Genomic DNA, 21,404 nt, shown 5'->3' on the forward strand with positions numbered 1-21,404 from the left:
TCTCATAAATTTACACACGATTAGCGATTCGAAATGATTGATTCCTCCTCAACCGAGGACGTTCGTTCTCGACCACACATGGCACATGCCTGCTGGAGCGTAGATTTATGGCCAAGCTCTCCACCACCACCACCACCACCACCACGATGCTTTCCCTTGAATATAAACCTCTGGCCCCGGGGGGGTTTAACTATTCGAAAAGAAAAACTACCAGGCGCCTCCACCATCAGGGCCCCGTCAACATGTCACATGAATTACGTCGCTCGCGTCGCTTCGCACCCATGATTCGAGCTGCCCCATCGTGCCATTGAATGCCATTGTTTTATCGGCATCTCGCTTCGCTGAACCACCGGCCACAGGCCCACAGACCATGTCGTTTGCGTCACAGCTGCGCTACAAATCGACACATTTCCAGAGGCAATAGTTCCTCGCGTCCATGTGTCGTCGTCCTTTCGTAGAAGTTCTAGTTGAGCTACGGTCCTTACGAGATGTAGTGTGGTCGCATGTGCCCAGCGCATGTGTGTGTTTCTTTGACGGAAATCGAGGGAAAGTTTCCTTTCTTTCAACAAAAACGTCCAAACCCTGACGTTCCTGAAACCACCGATCGATCAGCAGAAGATGCTCAGCTCCTCAGTCTCCTGGAAAGTTCTCCAGCGGACGCAGATGATGACATCGCCCCCGCTACTGTCCTCTCTCGTGTGCACGTGTGTATGTAATCATGTAATCTAATGCAAATAGCGTGGAGCGCAGGCTGTGCCATTCGATGAGATAAGGTTTTTTTTGTTGTTGTTGATTTTGCTCCGTTTCCTTTCCCCTTTTTCACGCCAACCAGTCATCTCATCCATCAGTCTTCATCTGCAGCAGCAGCAGCAGCAGCAGCTGGATGATCCTGTTTCGATTTAGATGAAGTACAGGGACGACGGACATCCCAAAATATGCCCTGAAATGGACCCGGCAGATGACGATGATGATGATGGTGCTTCGTTGAGTGTGGTGAGGAGTATGTTCCTTGTCAACTATTGGCCCAGTCCTTGCGCACACGAAAGAGATCCGCACGACCTTGCGCCATTCAAGTCAATGGTAAAAAACGGAAGGAAGGGAAAGGCCACAATGGAGAGGACAGGATGGACGCCCATAACCGATTCGCATGCATAAGCTAAAGCCGTTCTCGCTAAAAAAAATGCCTTGGCTCTTGTTGGCAGCAACAAACAAATTGGAGGCTGGAAGCCACGGAGAGAAAGGAAACAAAACAAGATGCGACCGGCGCTCATCTGCATGCGTGCTCCTTTCGAGTGGGGGTAGGCTCGTCGTCACACCAAAGCGCCGAGCTTTTTTGCATTCAATTTGGCCACGCCACACCATCATAATCCGGCGTTGCTTGCGCGTCTCGTGTGTCGCTCGAGGTTCGCCCAGGAATCCTTTCCAAGTTCGTTCGCCACTTGAGCCGAAGTCAGAGACCTCTTCCAGCTGCGTATCGTCAGCGCTACCCAAGGACACACATGCACTGTGTACGTGTGCTCGTGCTGTGAACTGGCTCGATACACAGCACGCCGGAACTTTAATGGTAACCGGGCCGGGCATTGGTAAATAACAATAAAAGGATATGTGCATGTTTATGAATTTCGTTCATCGAACCATAACCTCCGTGCTCCCTCGGAGTGAGGAAAGTGTGCAGAGCGTGCCTTCTTGACCTTTTTCCTCACCCCCTTCCAGAGGGATGCTGGTGACCGATCGGTCACACGGTCTGTCGTCAACCCGGGGTAACCCGGGGGGTAATTTGGTGGCTCAATTCGGAGCCCCACGATGACGATGGCCATTTGCATGCATGCCCTTCCACTGACGCCATGTGAGCGCCTTGACTATAAAAAAGGAGCCTACTCGCCAGCCTCAGCTCGCGCTTTCGATTTAGAGCGAGCTTTCAGCGAGCGATCACGCCCGCAAATGGACCGGGGGAATGGTTGGATTCCCGATTCCCGGCGCATGTGAGCGCATGTGACACTCGGTTTTCACTCGGCGAACCGCGATAAGCGGCGCGGCTGGAAGCGTGGTCGTAAAATTTTATTTCACTGCCTCCGAGTCAACATCATCCGCCTAGCCTGCATGGTAGCCGGATCAGCTTTCCCCCTTTTTTCCGGGGGGCTTTAAACATAATTTCACCACCAACAACAGACGGAAAAAAATCGCCCATCCCGTGTACGTCGACGTTAGCGACCGACAGCAACCTACATCACAATGAGCTTTCAGCGTCACCGTGATGGCGTTTTAAATGAGGTTTCCATTTACCTTTTATCGTGACAAAATAAAAAGGAAAAAAAGTGGAGTGGAAGTAAACATAAAGAGTAAAAAAAAGAGTCCAAAATAAAAAGGACTCATGCCACGGATTGCCCGAAATCGCTTTCGCAGGCAATTTTGTCAAATTTCCGGCTTTTCGGCACAGCGCGTCCGGTTTTTACAGGGCACGGGGCAGGACGGGGTGTTACAGGACTTTCTCCCGACTCGGCGCATGCTGGGATCGGTGTGATGGCCCGTTTTGCTACCTCTTCGTCGCACTGGGTCGACACTCAAGGGCCATCAAAGTTGGCTCACCGGACAGGGACAGGTTTTCAATCTTCTCATCCGCACACGCGCGGTCACTTTCACAGTGCTGTAGGGTAATTATAAAATTTAAATATATTCCAGGATCTTTTTTTTTATTTATTTTGCTATCTGCGATTGCTGCCAATCTGATAATTTACCTTTTTGGCATCCGTTTTCGGCCTTCATCGTTTTATTTCTACCAATTACACGGCGTTCCCGTTCGGGGAATGGAAAATGGTGATGGTGGCTCTTAATGTGTGCTGCCGTTCATGTGGCGTTTCCGGGCCGAAAACTGGAAACGAAACTGTCGCCCCGGATGCTGCTGCACAGGTGACGCTAGCCATCTGCCACGTGATGTGCCGTTTGTGTATGTGTGTTCAATTATCGTCGCATTTCGATGAGGGCATTATGCAAACATTAACCTCATCACGTATTACATGCCACGCTGTGCCGTTCGACGAGAACTGTCCTATCGTCGGTCCGTCCGTCTGTCCGTTGTCATCGATCACGAAAGTGATAAATTGTAATTATCGCATTATAACTGCGATTTCAGTGGGTGTTTTTTTTTTTTTATTTCGGACGTTCGCTGCATTGCATGCAATCATCAATTAGGCGCAGCACGAACTGCAGCAGCCGGAACGGAATGAGAAAATATTAATAAGCCATTGTCTTTATGGATCGCGCAGTGAGAGTGGCAGGATGTGTGCTGCAGCGAGCCACAGAGTGTCAAATTGAATCATCGATCCATTAGACCGTCTGCAAGCACGGTAGCTAATTGATGGAGGTATTCATAATTGCAAATGGTTTACTTTCCTGGAGCTGGTTGGCGGTTTTTTTTGCCAGTTGACTCTATTCTTGCATTCATTGATTGATCGAATGCATCGTCATTGAATGCAGTATCACTTTATAGTCGCAGTGATATCAATGCAAAGCAATTCAAAGCAGCAGATGTGAGTTAATGGACCTACGGTTACTAGATCAGTTAGATCAGAGATTTCTGCTTTTATATGCTAACATTTTTCCGATATGCTGCAACCGTGCCATTGCTGTAGTTACCTGAACAATGTAGAATTGATTTGTCTTTTGATGCGCATTTTTCAAAATATTTATTTAACCTGGACCATTTTAAAATGTTTTGTAACAGGAAGGAATTCCAACGTCCTGTCTCAAATTATGTTTAGTGTGTGTAAACCGTTTAATTAGACACCTCATCGACATTTTTTTCCCTTGAAGTCATTCTGATATATCGCTGGCATCATATCATCAACACACTAATTACCAACACAACACGCGCCATGCAATCTGTTCCATCTTGCTGACGCATCGAAGAATAATAGTTTTTGCTTCTGCCGCAATGTATCGCACAGAACGATGAAGTTGAATAGATTTGTTCTAGAAGCAAATGCAATATAAATGAAATTGACGTCTAATCGATTCTCGTGTACTCATAAACAATGAACCAGAAACCACAGAATGTGATGAATAGTTGAAGCAACTTGAATCGCTCCAACATCCATAATCCTATCGAGTGGTAACCGTAATAGAAATACCAATATGCATTCTCGACTCCAGAATGCATTCTGTGAAGCACCAGCATCGCTTGGATGCTATAAATTTCCGTTCGCACTGTTGACCGGACAACCGAGCGGAATTCAATTCAAACCCAATAGCCACAGATATTCTGTGGATTCCTCAGAAATTGTAAAACCATCATCTCAGAGACAATTCTACCGAACACATGATGTACACGCTGAGAGCAGTGCCATATCGGAAGCCGGATCATCGAAGTGTAATCCACAACGGAAGGGAATCAATCCACCGCAGCGGATCCGATATCGTTCCTGGGGTTTTTCCCGATGGTTTTCGACACGCCCAGTTGGTGCGCTAGTCACCAGGTTTATTCATTTGGCAGTGCTGGCCAGTTCCACCGATCATGGCCACTCTGCATTGATGCTTTCCCTAGGCAACCTAGTTCTATGTTCCGAATTCCCATTTTTTTTCATTGCTGCTACAGGAACTGGTGCTGCTGGTGTCGGCCGATCTAGCGCTCGCCCGGTGGCTCGGTTTCATTTTATTATTCAGCATCCGGCCGTGCGAGCGATTCCAATATCCTCCATGATGTTCCGAAAACAAAGCAGGCTGACCACCATCAAAAGCGGATCCTGCGACAAGATGGCGCGTGGTCGGTCGGTCCATCCATGCTGATTGGAGTCCGGTATGCGTCATGTGGTGGTTATGGTTTCCCGGTGCCAACGAACCTCAACTCGACGGTGACGTAGTGGTGCACCTTGTTCGCTGCAGAAACCAAGGGACGGCCCGGACAGACCGGAGGACAACATTGCAAATATTTGAGAGGTCGCCGCTACTGCTGCTGCTGCTGCTGCTGCTGGTTGTGCTGCTGCAGTGTTTGGCCTCGGTGACCCCGGTGTTTTGTTGGCGTAAGTGGCGAAGGAGAAAATTACTTTAATTGCATTAAACGATCGAAGTACACCTTCGGTTTGCCTTCATCTCAATTGGATTAGCAAGTGGCACAACCACCACCTTCGTCGCCGTCGCCGCCGCACTAGGCCACACTAGAAACACTTGCGAATGACAGGGCTGACAGGTCCTGAGCCTGTCTGCCTAGGCTGAGCGTAAGAACGAACGAGAATAGGAAGTGGAGCTAGAAGCTAGCCACCACCATTATGTGGTGCTGGTGGTAGTTGAAACAAGGCCTTCGACCGAGTGCTCGATCTAATTGAAGATAAACAGACCCAGGTATCTAAAGAACTCAGTACACACCACGGCACTGGGTGTGTATTCGTGTGTAGTTGATGCTCTTTAATGAAGTTACCTACGCGTGGTCCTCGCTGGACTGGGTGACACCATTAGAGGCCTGCCAGGACCCACCATTCCCACCAGCACCAGCACCAGAAGCGAACCCCATTTGGCTAATGGGTTAAGGGTTGGGCGGCGTAGTAATCGCCTCGCAATGCAACATGACGGCGTCTCTGGGTGTGTGCACAATGACCGGTCCGGAACTAATATGAGACACACCAATAATCGGGCACCATTATGAGGGTCCATTTAGGTCCTGGGATGGTCCCGGATGTACTCCAGTGTTCAGTTCAGTCCGCGTGATGGTGTCCTGTCTTGCGGTTCCTGGAGCGGTTCGAAGGCCAATACGACGAGCACGATATGATAGGAGGTACTCCAAATACGCTAACTAATGTTATGACAATCTTTAATGCGTATTCCGCATCGAGAAGCGAGCACCAGAGTGAAATCGCCCGGTTATCCGTTACTCTTTCATCTCTCGCACAGCGATCCTTAATCCCTCGCAGGGTATCCAATTCAATTCTTCCCTCAATAGTCCCTGAAAGTCCCAGAAAGTGTTTAAAAGGTCATGTCAGGCCCGTCAAGACATTAAGGACCGAGTAGCCGTCATCTTTCAGAACACTCAGAACTCGATTGAAGGGCGATTAGTCTGGCCGGACCTCGGCTTGACCTGCTTAGCTGGCCCACTTTGTCCGAACACTCAAAAACCAATTTATATAATCCCTACCGTGCCGTGCCGCGACACGCCGCTTCATCGTCCTTCAGCTCCAGCTAGCTGACATGCCTTTCCGGCCGTTATTATCATTTATCTTCGACGCCACCGGGCGCCACCGAATGTCAACAGATTAGCGGGGTCCGAACACCGAGAAAAAAAAGGTAATCATCAAACGCCTGGACGATGTGAGCCGGTGATGGGGCGTACCTTTTGGGATTAATCCCCCCACCCCTACCCGGATTCCAATTTAGGAGGTTAGGGAAGGTTGGTTTTACTCGCAAATGGATTTCATTTATTCTTTAAACAAAACGGATTTCTCTATTGACTCAACTTGTCTTCGTCTTCTGTTTAGCGAGAACTTTTTTTTTGGGGGGATTTCTTTATATTTTTTTGGGAAATCATAATCCTCGCTCCAGAAAATGGAACATCCAAGACCAAGTAGTCGATGGATTGGCTTAGAAGGCGGTGCCGATCAGACGACGCGTGACCATGACAGCCAAGCCCAAGTGACAGGTCGAATTGTTCCCCTCAAAGAACTAGAAGAAGAAAACAATCGGTGAAAAAGGCAATCCGAGACATTCCGGAGGCGCGTTCCATGCGCCGTCATGATTTATGATACATGAAGTGAAAGGGAAATTATGGGACGCTCATAAATTATCGTCATCGTTCCGAGAACCCGTTTAGCCCGACTTGACGTCGTTGTTCAATGTCGAAAAGGGCGCTCGCTCTCTCTCTCTCTCTCTCCCTTTCTAACTCGGATCACTCTGTCTCTCTCTCTCTCTCTCTCTCTCTTTCGTCCTCGTAACCCTTAACCGTAGCTGTGAAGGCCAATGATTATTTTTATCAAACAGCTACCCCCCAAAAAACCCCCTTCCCGCTAGTCCGCCACGTGGGGCACAATTGCTTTGGCATACACGAAATAGGGATTTCGCCTCCAGGGTTGTTGTCCGTAAATGTAATTAATTTCCCCTGTCCGGACCCGCTCCTGGCCCCGGTCCTGAGGCCCGGACCTCGAAAGGTGTACGGTATGACGACCGACCGAAACACGTCAGAGGTACACGGGCACCATCATCAACCATCATCGCGGGAGTTAATTTAAATGTTAATAGTCAATCCCAAAATAGACGCCCTGCCCGTTCCCCAGGAACCTGCCAGAAGAAGGATGGGGGGCGCGTGGCCTCTCATTGGCGGGTACTTACAGTGTACATAGAACCATGCTCAGGATCTCGATCGATATCGAAACTGGTGTACTGGATCCGATATGCAATTTGGTTGTTGCTAATCCGCCTGGCTTTGTCTGCTAAATTCGGAATTGTTCACGATCGAACTTTCACCTTTTAGGCCATCCATCGACGTCAATACATGGACGAATCCGTGTACTGCAAGCCACACTTTATGCTCCCAAACGCTGTTGTTTCAATTCCAGCTAAATGAAACTCCTTTTGTCCAACTTCAACGTAGAGCGACGCTTTCTAGTGGCGCGACCATGTCCACTGAACAGACAAACGTTCTAGCATACCTTTTTTGGTACTGTTACTGATACTGAAAAGCCTTTTTTGTTTAATAAAAAAAAGACTGGAACAAAAGCATCGAGCATAACTCGTCTATCGAACTCTCGGGTATGGTGAGGTGTCCAACGCACAGCATGAGACTCGAACGCCATCACCATGTAATGCAACGCATCCTTTCTGCCACCGTTCTCATCGAACGATGGTCTAAAAATGAATTCTGCCTCCTCGAAAAGGGGCCTTCCTGTGCCTTGTGTGCTTAATCGATTTCACGTCCTCCACCCCGGCTCGGTCAAAGTGTCGGATGTCCAGTTGGCTTTGACAGGCGCACAATTTAATAACAATTATGATTAATTTCCATTCAACATTATGCTGCCGGACGGCTCGTCGTCGTCGTCGGTCAGTGTCAGAGTAAGAGGCAAGGTATGGTGTGGGGGGGGGGGGGGCGAGAACTGGTCTGGCCTGACTGGTTCCCGGTCGGTCGGTGCTTGCTATATTGCTTTTGCGACATAAATCAATTGTAAATTAATTTTTAATTTCCACTCAAATGAATCAATGGGGCCCCGAGTGGGGCCGTGGGAAGACCATGTGATGAATTACCCATTCCCGTTACTTTAACGGGGCAGTCCTGACACCTCGAGTGACACGCTGTTGCCAGTGTGCCAGGGTTGCCCGATGGACCACCAGCAGCAGCAGCAAACCAACACCAGTTCAGTTGGTTGGTTGCGGTGGTCCGGGTTTTCTTTTTTGGTTTTGTTTATTCCAAGTTATGCTTCCTCCACTCACGCGCATAAAACATGAATTTATTCATCCAAAGCGAGACCATCTGTGCCTCCTGCTGTTTGCGTGCGGTCGAGGTGTGGTTTGTGTTGTCGCTCGATATTAATGTTGAAAACGATATCGTTGGATTTAATATTTCCCGAGAGATTCAACACTTAAATTTTTTACTTTGCTCGACTTCCAAAACTATCGCCAAATTACCTGCCATTCGTTTGCAAATTCATTTTGTGAGCTAATTATACGCTGTTAGTGTGACTCAATGGTTCAAAGGGCGAGAAGTTGATGAGAGCAACAGCAAATCAATTGTCGCAGAGCAATCGTGTGAACCGACGGTTTCATGGTACTCGAACGAAAATACTATTACCAGACCACCCCCTGAGGCACTCTAGCTGGAGAAACTTTTCTAATACAAATCATCGCTTGGTAATTACGATTTGATCCGAATCCTGCGTCTCCTCAATGCACGCCACATTGAGCCTGAATGTCCCCTGGGTCCTTGAACGCTTTTTTATTCCTCCTTCTTTCTTTCTCTCGATTGCTTCGGAACTTTGCCATTGTCCGTTGATCGGGCAGGCCACCGGAATTGCATCACCAAAGCGTAACACCATCAAAGAGGACACTCTGGTCCAATCAATGTTATTCCGCATGAAACGAACGAATCCCATGGAACGTGTTATCCAAGAAGTAGAATCCCTCCGAGCACAAGAAACTGGGCCACCTCCGGGTCCAGGAGAAGGACGAATCGCAAAGAGACAGGGAGAGAGAGAGAGAGAGATCAACAAATGAAGCGGAACTTGTACCCAGCAGAGCAGTACTGGCACTGCTGTTACTGCGAACTGCGGGAAGATTTTCATTCCGGACAACGTCAACGAAAGTCACCATTTTCGTCCTCCCCTCCCCCCCCCCCCCTTCTCGTTCGTCAGTCACTTTCTGGATGATTTTCCATTTGTTTCCGCACATTTCTCTTTTTTCTTTTAGCATTTTTGCTTGACGATTGCGCTGGGGAAAAAATGATTAAAAATGGCTCTTTTTTCGAGGTCTGTTTTAAGAAACGACAGAGGACGTAGAAAGCAGATTCGAAGATGTCAGATCCGGGGTCATCACCAAAGTTGGAAGATTTTTTTTTGAACGTTTATTTTTTAGATGGACCTTGTCCTTTGCCTTTCGTTCGAAGCGACAATGGTGGAAGTTAATTTCGGGGACCGCCCCATTCTTTTGCCGTTTGGTGTGGCGCATGGTCAGCACACGAACGGACTGGGTCCGGGCATGTTGCCGTGTCGTACGGACTGCCCAGCTTAACTCAATTGCAGCCAATGTCCTCTTCAGCCCCATCCCCGGGTGTGGGAGTAGTAATTGTTGTTGAGCATTTCTGTATTCATTATGCTTCGAGTTTTGGGTGTTGTGCTATGTTTAACCTTTCTGCCTAGGACAGAAGGGCCAAGAACCGAGGTCCGAAAGCTTTCTGCCAAAAACATTTCTTAAACAGAGCGAAAGCATGTCGCTGTCGCTGAAAGGGCACTTGGGTGGGGAGGGCGCTAGCGAGCATCCAGTAAAGGTGTTCATCCGAATAGCTAATTGTTTGGCGACTTTTCTAAGCTACGGGAGATACTTTTCTAAGAATCACTCACAATGGCAGCGGAGGAGGAGGGAAACGATGTCAAAGATGTCCCGTGGCACAAAACATGGCAAGTAATTTGTTTTCTTTTTCCTCTTCTTCTTCTTCTCCGTTCCATTCTCCCGTGACAATAGGATGATAAAAGCAATCAACAGCAGCAGCAACTGGACCCTTCGATGCAGCTCAAGCAGGACCAGCAACAGCAGCAGCAGATGATGACGGAAAAGAAGAAATGGATTCACGATCCATCCAGTAAGTACGCTACGCAATTGTCAGATTTTGAGGCAACAAAAAGGCATGGCACACTGTGATGTTTCCCGATGCTTTGTCACGGCGAAATGGTTGAATAAATAAAGAAATAAATTAATATTCCATGCTCGGTGTGCGCTCTCCGGGGCGAAGTTCAACACCGAGGATTCGTTGACCTGGATGTATGAACCCCCCGCGGGGGCTATGAAGGCCCCGGCATGTAACATTCAGCTAACACATGTTCACGAGTCATTCGAAAATCGCCCTCGAAATTGTCGCGTTCGCGTATCGATTTATTTTTATTCGATTTATTATGAACACGACATTTCCCCAAGACCCCTTATCGACCTCTCCGTCGTGTCGACCGCTGACCGACCATCGATTTGGTGGAATGTTGGCTTAGGGTTGGATGCGGATTCACAATTTATGCAATAACCTAATCCGCTTAGGTCTTTGGGCGACACCAACACCACGGCTGGAGGGGTGGCCTTGAGGATCACGATGAACCGAGGGCCGCTGCCGACGCCAACATTACGACGACCGGATCCGGGCTTTGGTGTTTGGTACCGTCCGTGAATCCGTGTTAATTATGGTGTTGTTTGTGTCCGCCGCCGCGCCGCAGTAATGATACTTTGGTCCGTCGGGGTACAGCATGACGGTGACGGTAGACGGTGAATGATTGAAGTGCTTTTCGGTTCGGTTTGGGGTCGAAGCTGTGGCGTCAATTGCTTCGCCCTCTTGGGTGGTAATTAAATGCTGGTCAATTCAAGGTTTCATTCTGGCAAAAAAAAAGAAAAAGTGAGAGAATAAAGAGAAATCGAAAACGAGCCAAGGATTAAGCTAGAAAAAAAACAAGAACACCCAGGCATACTTTGGAGAGTTGTTCTGTGACCATAACCTCCACCGGAATCGCCATCGGAGCTTATCGTTTCAGTTCGATTAAATGTGTCTATTACCACACTATACCTGGAGCTACTAAGTTAGTAGAAACAGAGAGAAAGAGAGAGAGAGAGAGAGAGAGAGAGAGAGAGAGAATTTTTCGTCAAATTTTGTGCGCTGTAACCACAGAAACCCTTTTGCCCATATTGCGCTTCTGGGCAGTTTGCATAATTTGGTTAGTGCTCCCAAGGGAGGGAAGGCATGAATAATTAATCATTGATTTTTGGAAATAGAGGTCACCCCGAGTCCATGCTTTCGGCATCTGCTTGATGTGGTTTCGTTTTTCCATAACCTATGCTAATGGCGTGTTGTGGTAGGTAGATCGTCACCGTTCGTCGCACTCATTTAATTCAATTTGCATTGCAACAACATCCCCGTCGAAACGATGCTCCACGTATACAATGTTGGCGTGATGCTCGACGACGACACGCGTTAAACTCGAAATGATTATCCAACAATCTTTTCGCCAGAGGGAAGAGGTTTTTGGTTGAGAAATAATGCAGATGATTTCAAGTGTGGACGATTCCGCCAGCGGCAGCCTCCTATGATCTTTGTCGCCTCTCATTCACTTGACTCGCCATGACCTCTCGCTCTCTCGCACGCTCTCTCGCTCTCTCTCTCTCTCTCTCTCTCTCTCGTTCATTCTCTCTCCTGGTAGTCATCGTGCGCCACAAGAAAGTAACATTAAAACAACATTACCACTAATGCAGCGCTTGAGCGGAGCGGACTGGGAAAGTTTTCTGCTGCTGCTACTTCTTACAATCGGGTACACGCTACCTAACGCTACCTATGGTCGACCGTAGTGGCAGCAGGAGCAAAGGATTCTCCTTTGAAACTTCCGCACCAGATCTAGCAGGCACTGTGGCATCACTACGAGCCACGCACGACAGAAGCAGTCACCGCAAACAGTCGCTACAGACAGACAGACAGACAGAGAGAGAAAGAGAACGGGACCCTGTAAACTGTTATTGCCGATGACACTTTGTGAAAGCAAAGTTCAGGCTCCTCTCGCCAGTCTCACACAGCCTCGGTGCAGTCCTGGCCTAGGTGGTGGTACGGGGAGAAAAACTTGAAAAACTTCCAGCATCCCCAGTGGTCTGGTCCGGTTTGCAGTGTTCGGTGCTAGTGAGGGTCTGTGCATGACGAGAACGCATAAGAGCGCTACTGCAACAGCAGCATCGTTACGGACATACGGAAGCATGTGCGGAACGTCGTGTAGCGTTCCTGGCTTGCACACAGCACAGCGTGAGCAAAACCTCAAGGGACTGCTAGGGCCGAGTAAGTGGAATATGTTTTTGTAAATTGGCTGCCCACGGAGGAATGCTCTTCCTGTTGTTGGATGGTGTGTCTAGGTTTGTAATTTACATCCAAACCGGTGTAGAGCAGCAGGCAGATTGTGGTATACAATTAACCACGGCACAGTGCATCACCATAGAGACAAAACGCTCAAGTATGAATCTTTGGTCTCGTTGAAGTGAAGCACGCAAGTAACTATGTTCGTTCGTCATGGTAGCCATGCCTGGTATGCTGAAAGCGACAGAGCTCTCTCTCATTCTCTCTCTATCTCACTCTCTCTATGGGGAGAGAGAGAGTAGTGCAAACAAATCTGATCTGCAAATCTTGTAGCTCATTTCAGCTACATAAACAACATCCGCTTACTGCCATCCGGCGACGTTGCGCCGTCCTCGTTCCCTCGTTGCCTTCATGATTCATTCATCTACCGTACATCGCCGTGCGCCGCTCCGCATTCGAAACCATTATGCACTGATTTGCTACAACCAGCTCACACAGAGCGAGTGAAGAAGGGGCTCCTTGACGCAAACCGTGTCTAGAACGACTAGACTCTGGAAGTACAAAGTTCGCACCGGGGACCGTTGCGCTCACTAATATCTAAGAATACTCGCTCTCCCTCTCTCTCCCTCTCTCTCTCTCGAGAAGGAAGCAGCGACACCATCTGACACCATGTTCCTCGAGAATGTGTTGTTACCTAGCCGCCGCCACCACCACCACCTGCTTCTGTTCTGATAAAGTTTCCGATCTTCATGACTTTGGACCAAACACTATCAAGGAGGAAGCTTCGCGATGGCGCGGTGGCTTGCCAGTCGAAAGAGAGCTGTCGAAAGGGCTCGCTAACGAACACGCGTTCAAGTCCCATCGCTCGGCTCTTCCTCTTCCTCTTCTTCCGGTACTTGGTTCACTTTCGGTCACATCCGACACTTGGCACCGAAGCGAACCTAACCTAAATCTGGCGTTCCATGTCCTTCGTCGGCACGAAATGGCGCTGCTGCTGCTGCTGCTGAAGGTGTGGGCTGCAAGATGCAAGATAACGTCATCGTGTAACACGCTTCGACGAAGGAAGTAGTGAGTCGATCTCTCCGGGTGCACCGGCGTTGTCGGCAACTTGCTGCAAGATGGAAATTGCACCGCAAACCCGGGGCGGGACCTGAACCACGACGGCTTGCCTAGTGGCGATATCTCTAAGCTATAAATTACGAGATAAATATGATTATTACGTTACACATTATTGCATCGTCAGCAGCAGCAGCAGCAGCAGCAAACGCCAAATGGCCACCGAACCGATATCGATACATAACCGGTTCTCGCCCCCCTGGAGGGAGTAATAGCAGTAACGATGGATAGTATGGACCTGAAACTGGTCAAACCAATCCAGTCCAACACTCCAAGGAACATCGACACCGCAGGGGGTGCCATGTCTTGATCGGTGGCGAGTTTCTTGAAAACCCGTTTTGTAGCACATTTGCCAAGTCAGAAGGGGGTGCTGGTGGCTAGTATCAGCATTCCATATTACCCGGAAGGTATAGTACGTAGGTACGAAGTGAAAGTTTTTGCATAATTCTTGTAAGATGGATGGATGGAAGGTAGCGAGCCGTTACTCCTACTCCACCGACCATCTGTTTCCGCGGTTCCGAGGGATCGTGAATCGCGAGAATGGCCCGCGTGTGCGAGCGCACCCTGACATAGTCGTTGAAATTTACGAGATCACTTTCAAGTTTTCCGCACGCCCCCTTCCCCGGCCCACACCCAGCAACTCGGTTCCTACAAAGACCCGGTTCAAGCTGCAGTTCCGTGCGAACTGCGCGAGCAGCAGAACATTTACACTTTCGGACCAGAAAAATTGTGTTCTGGGCGACCGGGGTAGCGAGGGAAGGTTGTAAAGTTTGTCATCAAGTGAGTATGGGTGTGCAAGTAATTTACTGGAGCGAGCTTAAATTGGAACGTGATGAGAATAGCACCATGACCAGCCCATGACCATCGTCTTGCCGTGGCCGTTTAACTAAGTTACGGCCTCCATGGTCCTAGGTCGCGGTTGCGAGCCATTTTCCGCCCTTTTTAACGGTCGCGCAGTGCAGCAAACGGGGTCCGTGGGCCGTTTAAACGGTAGTAGCGGTGAATTGCGGCTGCAGGATTATGGAGGCTTACGGCGTAATTCCTGACCAGCACGGTGCTACGGTGTTTTTGAAGCAGAATTAAAGAGCAGTGTTTGATGGTTTCTGCTAAATGTTGCAAAAACCTTCCAATTTCACTTCGCGGAAATGGCACGATGTATTGCGATCTGCCACTCTTGCATTTTTGGTAATCTATCGTGTCAAAAGAAAGCATTCATCCTAGTAGACATAAAACTAAATAAAGTGTACAGCGTAAACCATGAAATGAATATCTGATGCTGCGTGCAGACATGGATACTTGGATCGACTTGGGTATTTATTCAAATTTTAATTTTTACTTCTGGTTTTCTGTCTTTAAAATCTAGAATCAATTTATAAGAAGAAACAATGTTAAAAATTATGAATAGTCGCTAGCATCAAACATGTACATGAGAACCATTTTCATATGGTTTGAGGAGTAACTTACAATACTCCGAATAATGTCAATACCATTCTATAGCATCAAAGATATTACTCTCGAGGGAGTTATTGGGAAAATATGGTTTCTGCCGTCTCATATGAACTATTAAATTCAAAACATGACAATCTACATGACACAACATCTATTTTCACCGAAATATATCTGAAGAAGCGTCTGCAGTGCAACAAGCTTTCGATTTTACTCCTGCCAAACGACCTCCACGTCTGTCAAACGAGATGTCGCGCAATGTCGATGTCCCTGCTGGTAGCTTTTTAGAAGCAAAACCACGGATGATTACTATCCCACAATGCAAATCATCTGACAGCTTCAACTGCTCACCGAAAATTCAAATTATTCCTCCCTTGGGGAAGGTTGCACTTCTGGGGCTGCATCTTCTGGGCTCTGGGATTTGAAATGCATAATTCCCCAGCCAGGGGTCTCTGGGAACGAACGTCTCTCCTGCCACACGCAGTGGCCAGTTAGACGCCATGTGTCGAATGATGGCACTAGCTTTTTCGTGTCTTTATCGTCATCGTCGTCATCGTCGTCATCATCGGGTTGCAGCTGAAAAACGGCTTCATTCCAGCGCAAACACACATCGGCACACATGAAGCAACGTCGTCTGAAAGCTGTAAAAGCTCCACTCGGGCTCCACATTGTCTCATCCCTGCATGCTCGCGGGTATAATGAATAAATTTACATAATGTTGGCCTAGCAGCTCCGTTGGTGTGCCGGCAAGGAGTCAAAACCGAGTCAAGTCCCTTGTGTGACCTCCGCTTCCATCGGGGAATGCCTTTCATGCCGCGCGCTTTGGCGTCACGATCGATCGACGGTGACGCTGACGGTGGCGGTGACGGTGCGCTCCGGATGGCCTCATTTGGGACCGGCCGTGGCTATGCGTCATCGCGCACCAATACGTGACCTTGGGGACGGGGTTTTTGTAGCTCCCGTTAGAACAAAAAACAAACAAACAATAACAACAGCGACCATCATTGAAACGAAATGGATGCATGGAAGGGCTCTAATCGTGCGATGGAATCTCGAAAGGTTTTGTTGCCGCAATTTCCTGTGCCACTTTTTTCGCGCCTTTCACTCGGCCTCGGTCTATTCCTAGCCGCGGTTGGTTGGAATTTCAATGCAGCACTACACTGTAAGGTACAACAATAAGCCACGGCCAGCAACACCTGCACCACAACGAACTGTAACCGAGGACCTTCAAACTGGGTTCAACAGGAGCTGGCACAAAAGGATGAGGATGGTTTGCGCTGGAGATGGTGATGACGGGGAAAAGAAATGACAAAACAAGTCAGCTCACACAATGTGCATCGAGAAAGGAGGAATCCGGATTGTTGCATGCTAGCAGCAGGCCATGAAGGAGCGAGATGTTAGCTAGTGCCCAGCTGCTTATCAGCTTCGTTGTGCAGCGACGCCATTTGCTGAAGGTGCTGAACGTTGCTGCTGGTGCTGTACAATCAATTGACCTTAGCCTGGTTTTTCGGGGTGCTAGGTTGCGATGGAGGTCCAAACCCTTATTGATTCCCTCGTAGAACGGTACAACACCTAGGTTACCAGAGGGAAGGCCAGTAAATTGCGCACTCTGCTCTCCAGAGCACCTATTCGTTGGTTACATCGCGACCGCCAGTACCGATAAGGCGATTGGTTGAAGGACTTGCCACGGGAGTCCCAGTGCATTGCATTTTGACACCGATCCATTAAAACCGGCTTGTTACCGATCGATCGATCGCTCGAAGTACAGGTAGATGCACCTTGCCGTGCCCGTTAAGCTACTGGGGACCGTCGTGCTCGTTAAGCTACTGGGGAAGGACGATGAACCAACAACCAAACCACCCCCTTGGGAATGTGCGACGGATCACTCTTGGCATGCAATTTTGTCGTCAAAAGCAGCAACGCCCTCAGTGTAGGACCCTCGCCCCACGAAACGTAATACTTTGGGAGAGAAATGGAACACGGAGCGAACCACCACCGCTTCCCCATCCTCCCCGGGGGGTTGCTACCGTGTCATGTTGCGTCAAATTGTGTTTCGTGGAATGGTGACTGGCCAAAAATCCGCCCGACACGGCACCGCACGGCCCGAGGAACGATCCGTGCGATGGAGCGATGTTTTGGAAATAATCGTTTAATTTTAGATGCTCGTCGTCGTGGTGGTCGTGCGTGGCCATTCCAACGCAGCACGTTGCTTGTTGCGACGTGAGAATCGAATAACGGTGGGATTACCGATGACCAGACCGGTGTCATTATGCGACGATAGCGTGTTGTGCGTTGAGTGAGCTTATCACTACCGTACCGGACAATGTATTATAACAAAGGGACATGGAAATAAGGTGCTAAATTTATCCCGCTACCATGCGCCTCCATCATGAACATGCGCCTCCATCGTGACGTAACTCTCCAGTTTTCTGAGAATTTTTGATAAAAACAACATCTCCCACTCATTAACACGTCATTAACATGATAAAATAAGACATTCTTTTTGTTTAAAATTCCGATTCTCGCTGGTTAACAAACCTGTACCTCACTGACATTGGGGTCCTACGGTCAGATTATGCATGTATCAGCTTCCGGGAACGGAGAAACCCCTTTCGCCATAAAATAAAGCAGCATATCATATCATTAGCATACGAAAATTACTTTATCATCACCATCATCACCATCATCATCATCATTATCGAAGTCTTCCGGAAGAGTCACGGGCTGTGCCAGCTGTGCACGGTCCTGGCATGCAAACTAAACTAGCAAGTCTGCTGCCCGTGTACCGTGGTTGTTCACCATCCGAGGCGCCATCGCCATCGGGGAGACTGATTGGTCTGAGGGCCCAAGTCCAACCCCGAAGCGCCCAACCCTTTTCATAAGGCGCTAGTTTCGAGCGCAAACGTCAAACAGAGCCAGCCCTGTTTGACGGCAAGTCTGCGTGAGCATCCGCTTTTGATTATCCATCGTCACCATGGTGATGTGCGCTTGTTCTGTGCTGCTGCCAGCGCGAGCCGGTCTGTGCTCATTCTTTGATGACACTCCCAGCATCGAACAACCGGGCGTCGCATGAATATTTCATTGTTCGTCGTTGTCCTCGGTGCGCGATGGAAATACCGGAAGCGGAAGGAAAAAGGATGCTCTGGTCTTGATGCGTAATCTCAAAGCAAACGAAAGCGAATGGCTCGTGTGCGTGAGTGTGTAATGACGATTTCATATTCACCCTTTGCTCACTCCCATTGCTAATCACTAGAATCCATGGCCATGGCGTTGTTGATGTTGGAGATGCTTCGCCTTTTGACAGTCCAGTCGGAAGTGAAGCTCAATGGTTGCTATGACTTCGTTTTTTCATCATTCTTCTCTTGCTTTTGCTCTCTTTCTCTTCTAGGTGATCTATGCAAACCGCTCAACTGCAAGAAGAAAGAACTGTGCCTGCTAGAGGATGCGTACACGGCCGTTTGCGTTTCCAAGAAGGAGCTGCACAAGAACAAGTAAGTCAGTGGCGAATAATCGTGCGAGCGCGAACACTGCGCAGCCCCATCCTCTGCTCTTTCTCCCTTTCATTTATTGTTTCCATCGCTCCGTTGCCCGGAGAATGTGCCTGGGAGCAGCGAGCGCGAGTAATCACATCCTTGGGGAAGAGACGCAGAAGAACGGAGGGTGGACAATGTAGTCAACCTCTTGTCAAATTTGTGGCTTTGCTCTGTTATTGTTATTCCACCCTCCCTCCCTTTGGTGTGCCTGTGTATGTATCTGTTTCGTTTGGCTTTATTTTGTTTGGTTTCGTTTGCGCGCCCAGCCACCAACGCGGCGCAATCTCGGTGTTGTTGTTGACGTTGTGGTCGGTCGGTTGGTGGCAAACCTGTGCGAAATCGAGGAGTTCACCAGGTGTGTACAACGAGAAGAGCAATTGAATTGTACTGTTTCTCCTTCTCGCTTTCTCTCTCCACGGCAGCTCTGGATTGCCAGAGTGTGAGCCAGAATTCTCTTGTACGATTGTTCTTTTTTGCTTCGTTGCTTCTTATTTGTGGCCATGTAACACACAGGTACCTGTGTCTAAACTGTGGCCTTTTTGCTGGTTCCGTTGCTGTTGCTTTTCTTTTTTACCCTTTTCGCCATTACGCTTGTGGAGCTCATATTGCCATTACGCCACGAGTTCCAATGTACTGCTGCTGGTGGCTGTGGCCATTTTCCACGAAACCAGTAAAGTGGTCGCACTCGGTAGGGAAAATAATGTTTCTTCCACGAACTCGATGGTCTTTGTTACGGAGCAAAAAACAACAAAACAAAAAAAGAATGGAATGTTCTGGTCGCTGCGGTCGATGTAGCCATTTGCTCACTCCTAGACTGCTGGAGAAACTTTAGCCTTCTTAAAGAATCACCACAAGAATGGCAGCAACGGCAACTTCTTAGCGAAAAGAAAACAATAAGTAATTAACAGAACAACTGCAACAAAATGGTGCCGCTAGTGATGAGCATTGGCGCGCCGGGCGCTTTTGTGCAGCCAATCCAATCAATCCGACATTTGCAATGCAAAAGGAAAATAAATGAGTCCAACTGATTAGGGGAAAAAAGACAAAGGAGAGCGACAGAGCGAGAGAGAGGCAAGAGAGTGCAAGTCCTGTGGTGCTGCATAAGGCGCAAAAAGGAAAATTCGGCGTTGATTGAGTTTGAAGTTTCGGTCATTGAAGGTTCGCGAGCATCGCCGCAGCTAGTAGACGCAACAACAACAAAGCTACTGTCAACGCCATCTTTGTGTACCCGTTTCGCACTTTATCGCCATCGCTTTTTTGGGCGCGCAAGAAGCATCATCGTAGAAGGCGCTCGCTAAAAATTAGATTCGAAAGCCGTTGGCCTCGCCTGCCGTTGGCGTCATTGGCACTTTTCGCCGTTCTCTCGGTGTTTCGTTTCGTTCCATTTTCATCGCCATCTTCTATAGCCGCGATACACACTCGAGGGGCTCCTAAAACTTTATGATAATGAGAATGCAACCGTCTTCTGCTCGGGACGGTACGTGCAGTGCAACGACATTGCTGTTAATGAGCCTAGGCGATAGCTAATGAAAAGGGGAGGTTTGTAGCACAAAAAGGTTCGAAAAATGTGCCATTCTGGACGCACTGCACACTGTAGCGTGCTCACGACACGACTTTAGACAAACTTTTCCCCATTTTGCACCGGAATCGATAATGGTGTATCGGTCTTGTTTGGTGAAAAAATCAATCTTCTTTTCACTGAAGCGAAAACTAAGCATGGTTCTACAAGGCTATGGTCACGCTGGTCTGTAATACTAGCTTCGTTGGAAATTCGAGTAACCGCCGGTTGGTCAGTTAGTAAGATGCAGCACGGAGCTGCCACACAGAATGCAAGCAAACCAGAGACGAGCAATATTTACTCCACATGTAACGAGCTGCTTGTTGTTCCGGAAAGCACCGGTAAACAATCTAGCATCGTAAGCCCTGGCTTCTAAATTATACCGACATGCACACATACACACCAGCACACAAACAAAACAAAAACACAGCCATACGATACCGGCGTCCATACACCATCCATCCATGTTTGCATCTTTGCTGCTCTGGTTTGGTGCAACTTTGCTGTGCAGCAACAGCCGGAACGGAAGTGTGTACTAGTATGTACTTGAAAAGCCCCAGACCAGACATTTCGAAGCTAGCCAGCCAGCCAGCCAGCCAGCCAGCGGTTGGACGGTGTAACCGTTGTGGGAAATCACTGCTAGTAGTGGTGATGGAAGAGGAGTCCCCGGGGGGTGAACGCTTGCACTCAGCAAGAAGGAGTTGTCCGAAACTCAAGTTCGAAACCTCGCAGCGCCCTAGTTTACCGTGTACTTAACCGTGGTTGCATCGCCGGAACACCAACCACAGCCCTAGCTCTCGGAGGCTTTTCTTTTCGAAGAACGCAAGGGCCATAGTGCCACAACTTTCAACTCGGTTTCATCCCATCGGTGATGGGTCTCGTTAGTGCGTCAAAAAAAAAAGCCACAACACTTCACCTCAAGTCTCAAGCATCGTCAATGTTCGTCGCGCATCGCAATGTGTTACGATTCCCCAAGATTCCTTTATCGCGTCGCTGTTACAGCCTGTATCTGCCTTGCTTTTCTTCATCTGTCAATCATCTTCTCTTCTCTTCTCTTCATTCTCTTTTTTTGTGTCTTACTTCCAGATTCATCAGCAGCTATAACTCTCTTGCAAACAGGTGCAAACCAAACTTTTACATTAATTGCATTCACTTTACTGTAGTTAGATCCCTTTCTAGGGGAAGTTTGTGCATGTGTTTAGTAGCATTCTTTTGTAAAAAGGCTTGCTGTGTTTCATCTTTACTATGACTTTGTTCT

The 21,404-nt window shown here is 48.4% G+C and overlaps 1 protein-coding gene across 6 annotated transcripts in view; it reads left to right on the forward strand.

Annotated features, from left to right (window-relative positions):
* The window catches only part of LOC126571121 (proteoglycan Cow), a 75,215-nt gene that overhangs the window by 38,131 nt on the left and 15,680 nt on the right, over positions 1-21,404 (forward strand). For 5 of the 6 annotated variants that reach the window (XM_050229395.1, XM_050229400.1, XM_050229396.1 and 2 more), the window contains exons 3-5: positions 10,147-10,264; positions 18,444-18,546; positions 21,233-21,265. In XM_050229395.1, the coding sequence (XP_050085352.1) occupies positions 10,147-10,264; positions 18,444-18,546; positions 21,233-21,265 (254 nt within the window). The remainder of the gene's footprint in view (positions 1-10,146; positions 10,265-18,443; positions 18,547-21,232; positions 21,266-21,404) is intronic. The other variant, XM_050229401.1, reaches the window with a different exon arrangement.

This window comes from Anopheles aquasalis, chromosome 2 (genome assembly GCF_943734665.1).
Source record: "Anopheles aquasalis chromosome 2, idAnoAquaMG_Q_19, whole genome shotgun sequence".
NCBI lineage: Eukaryota > Metazoa > Arthropoda > Insecta > Diptera > Culicidae > Anopheles > Anopheles aquasalis.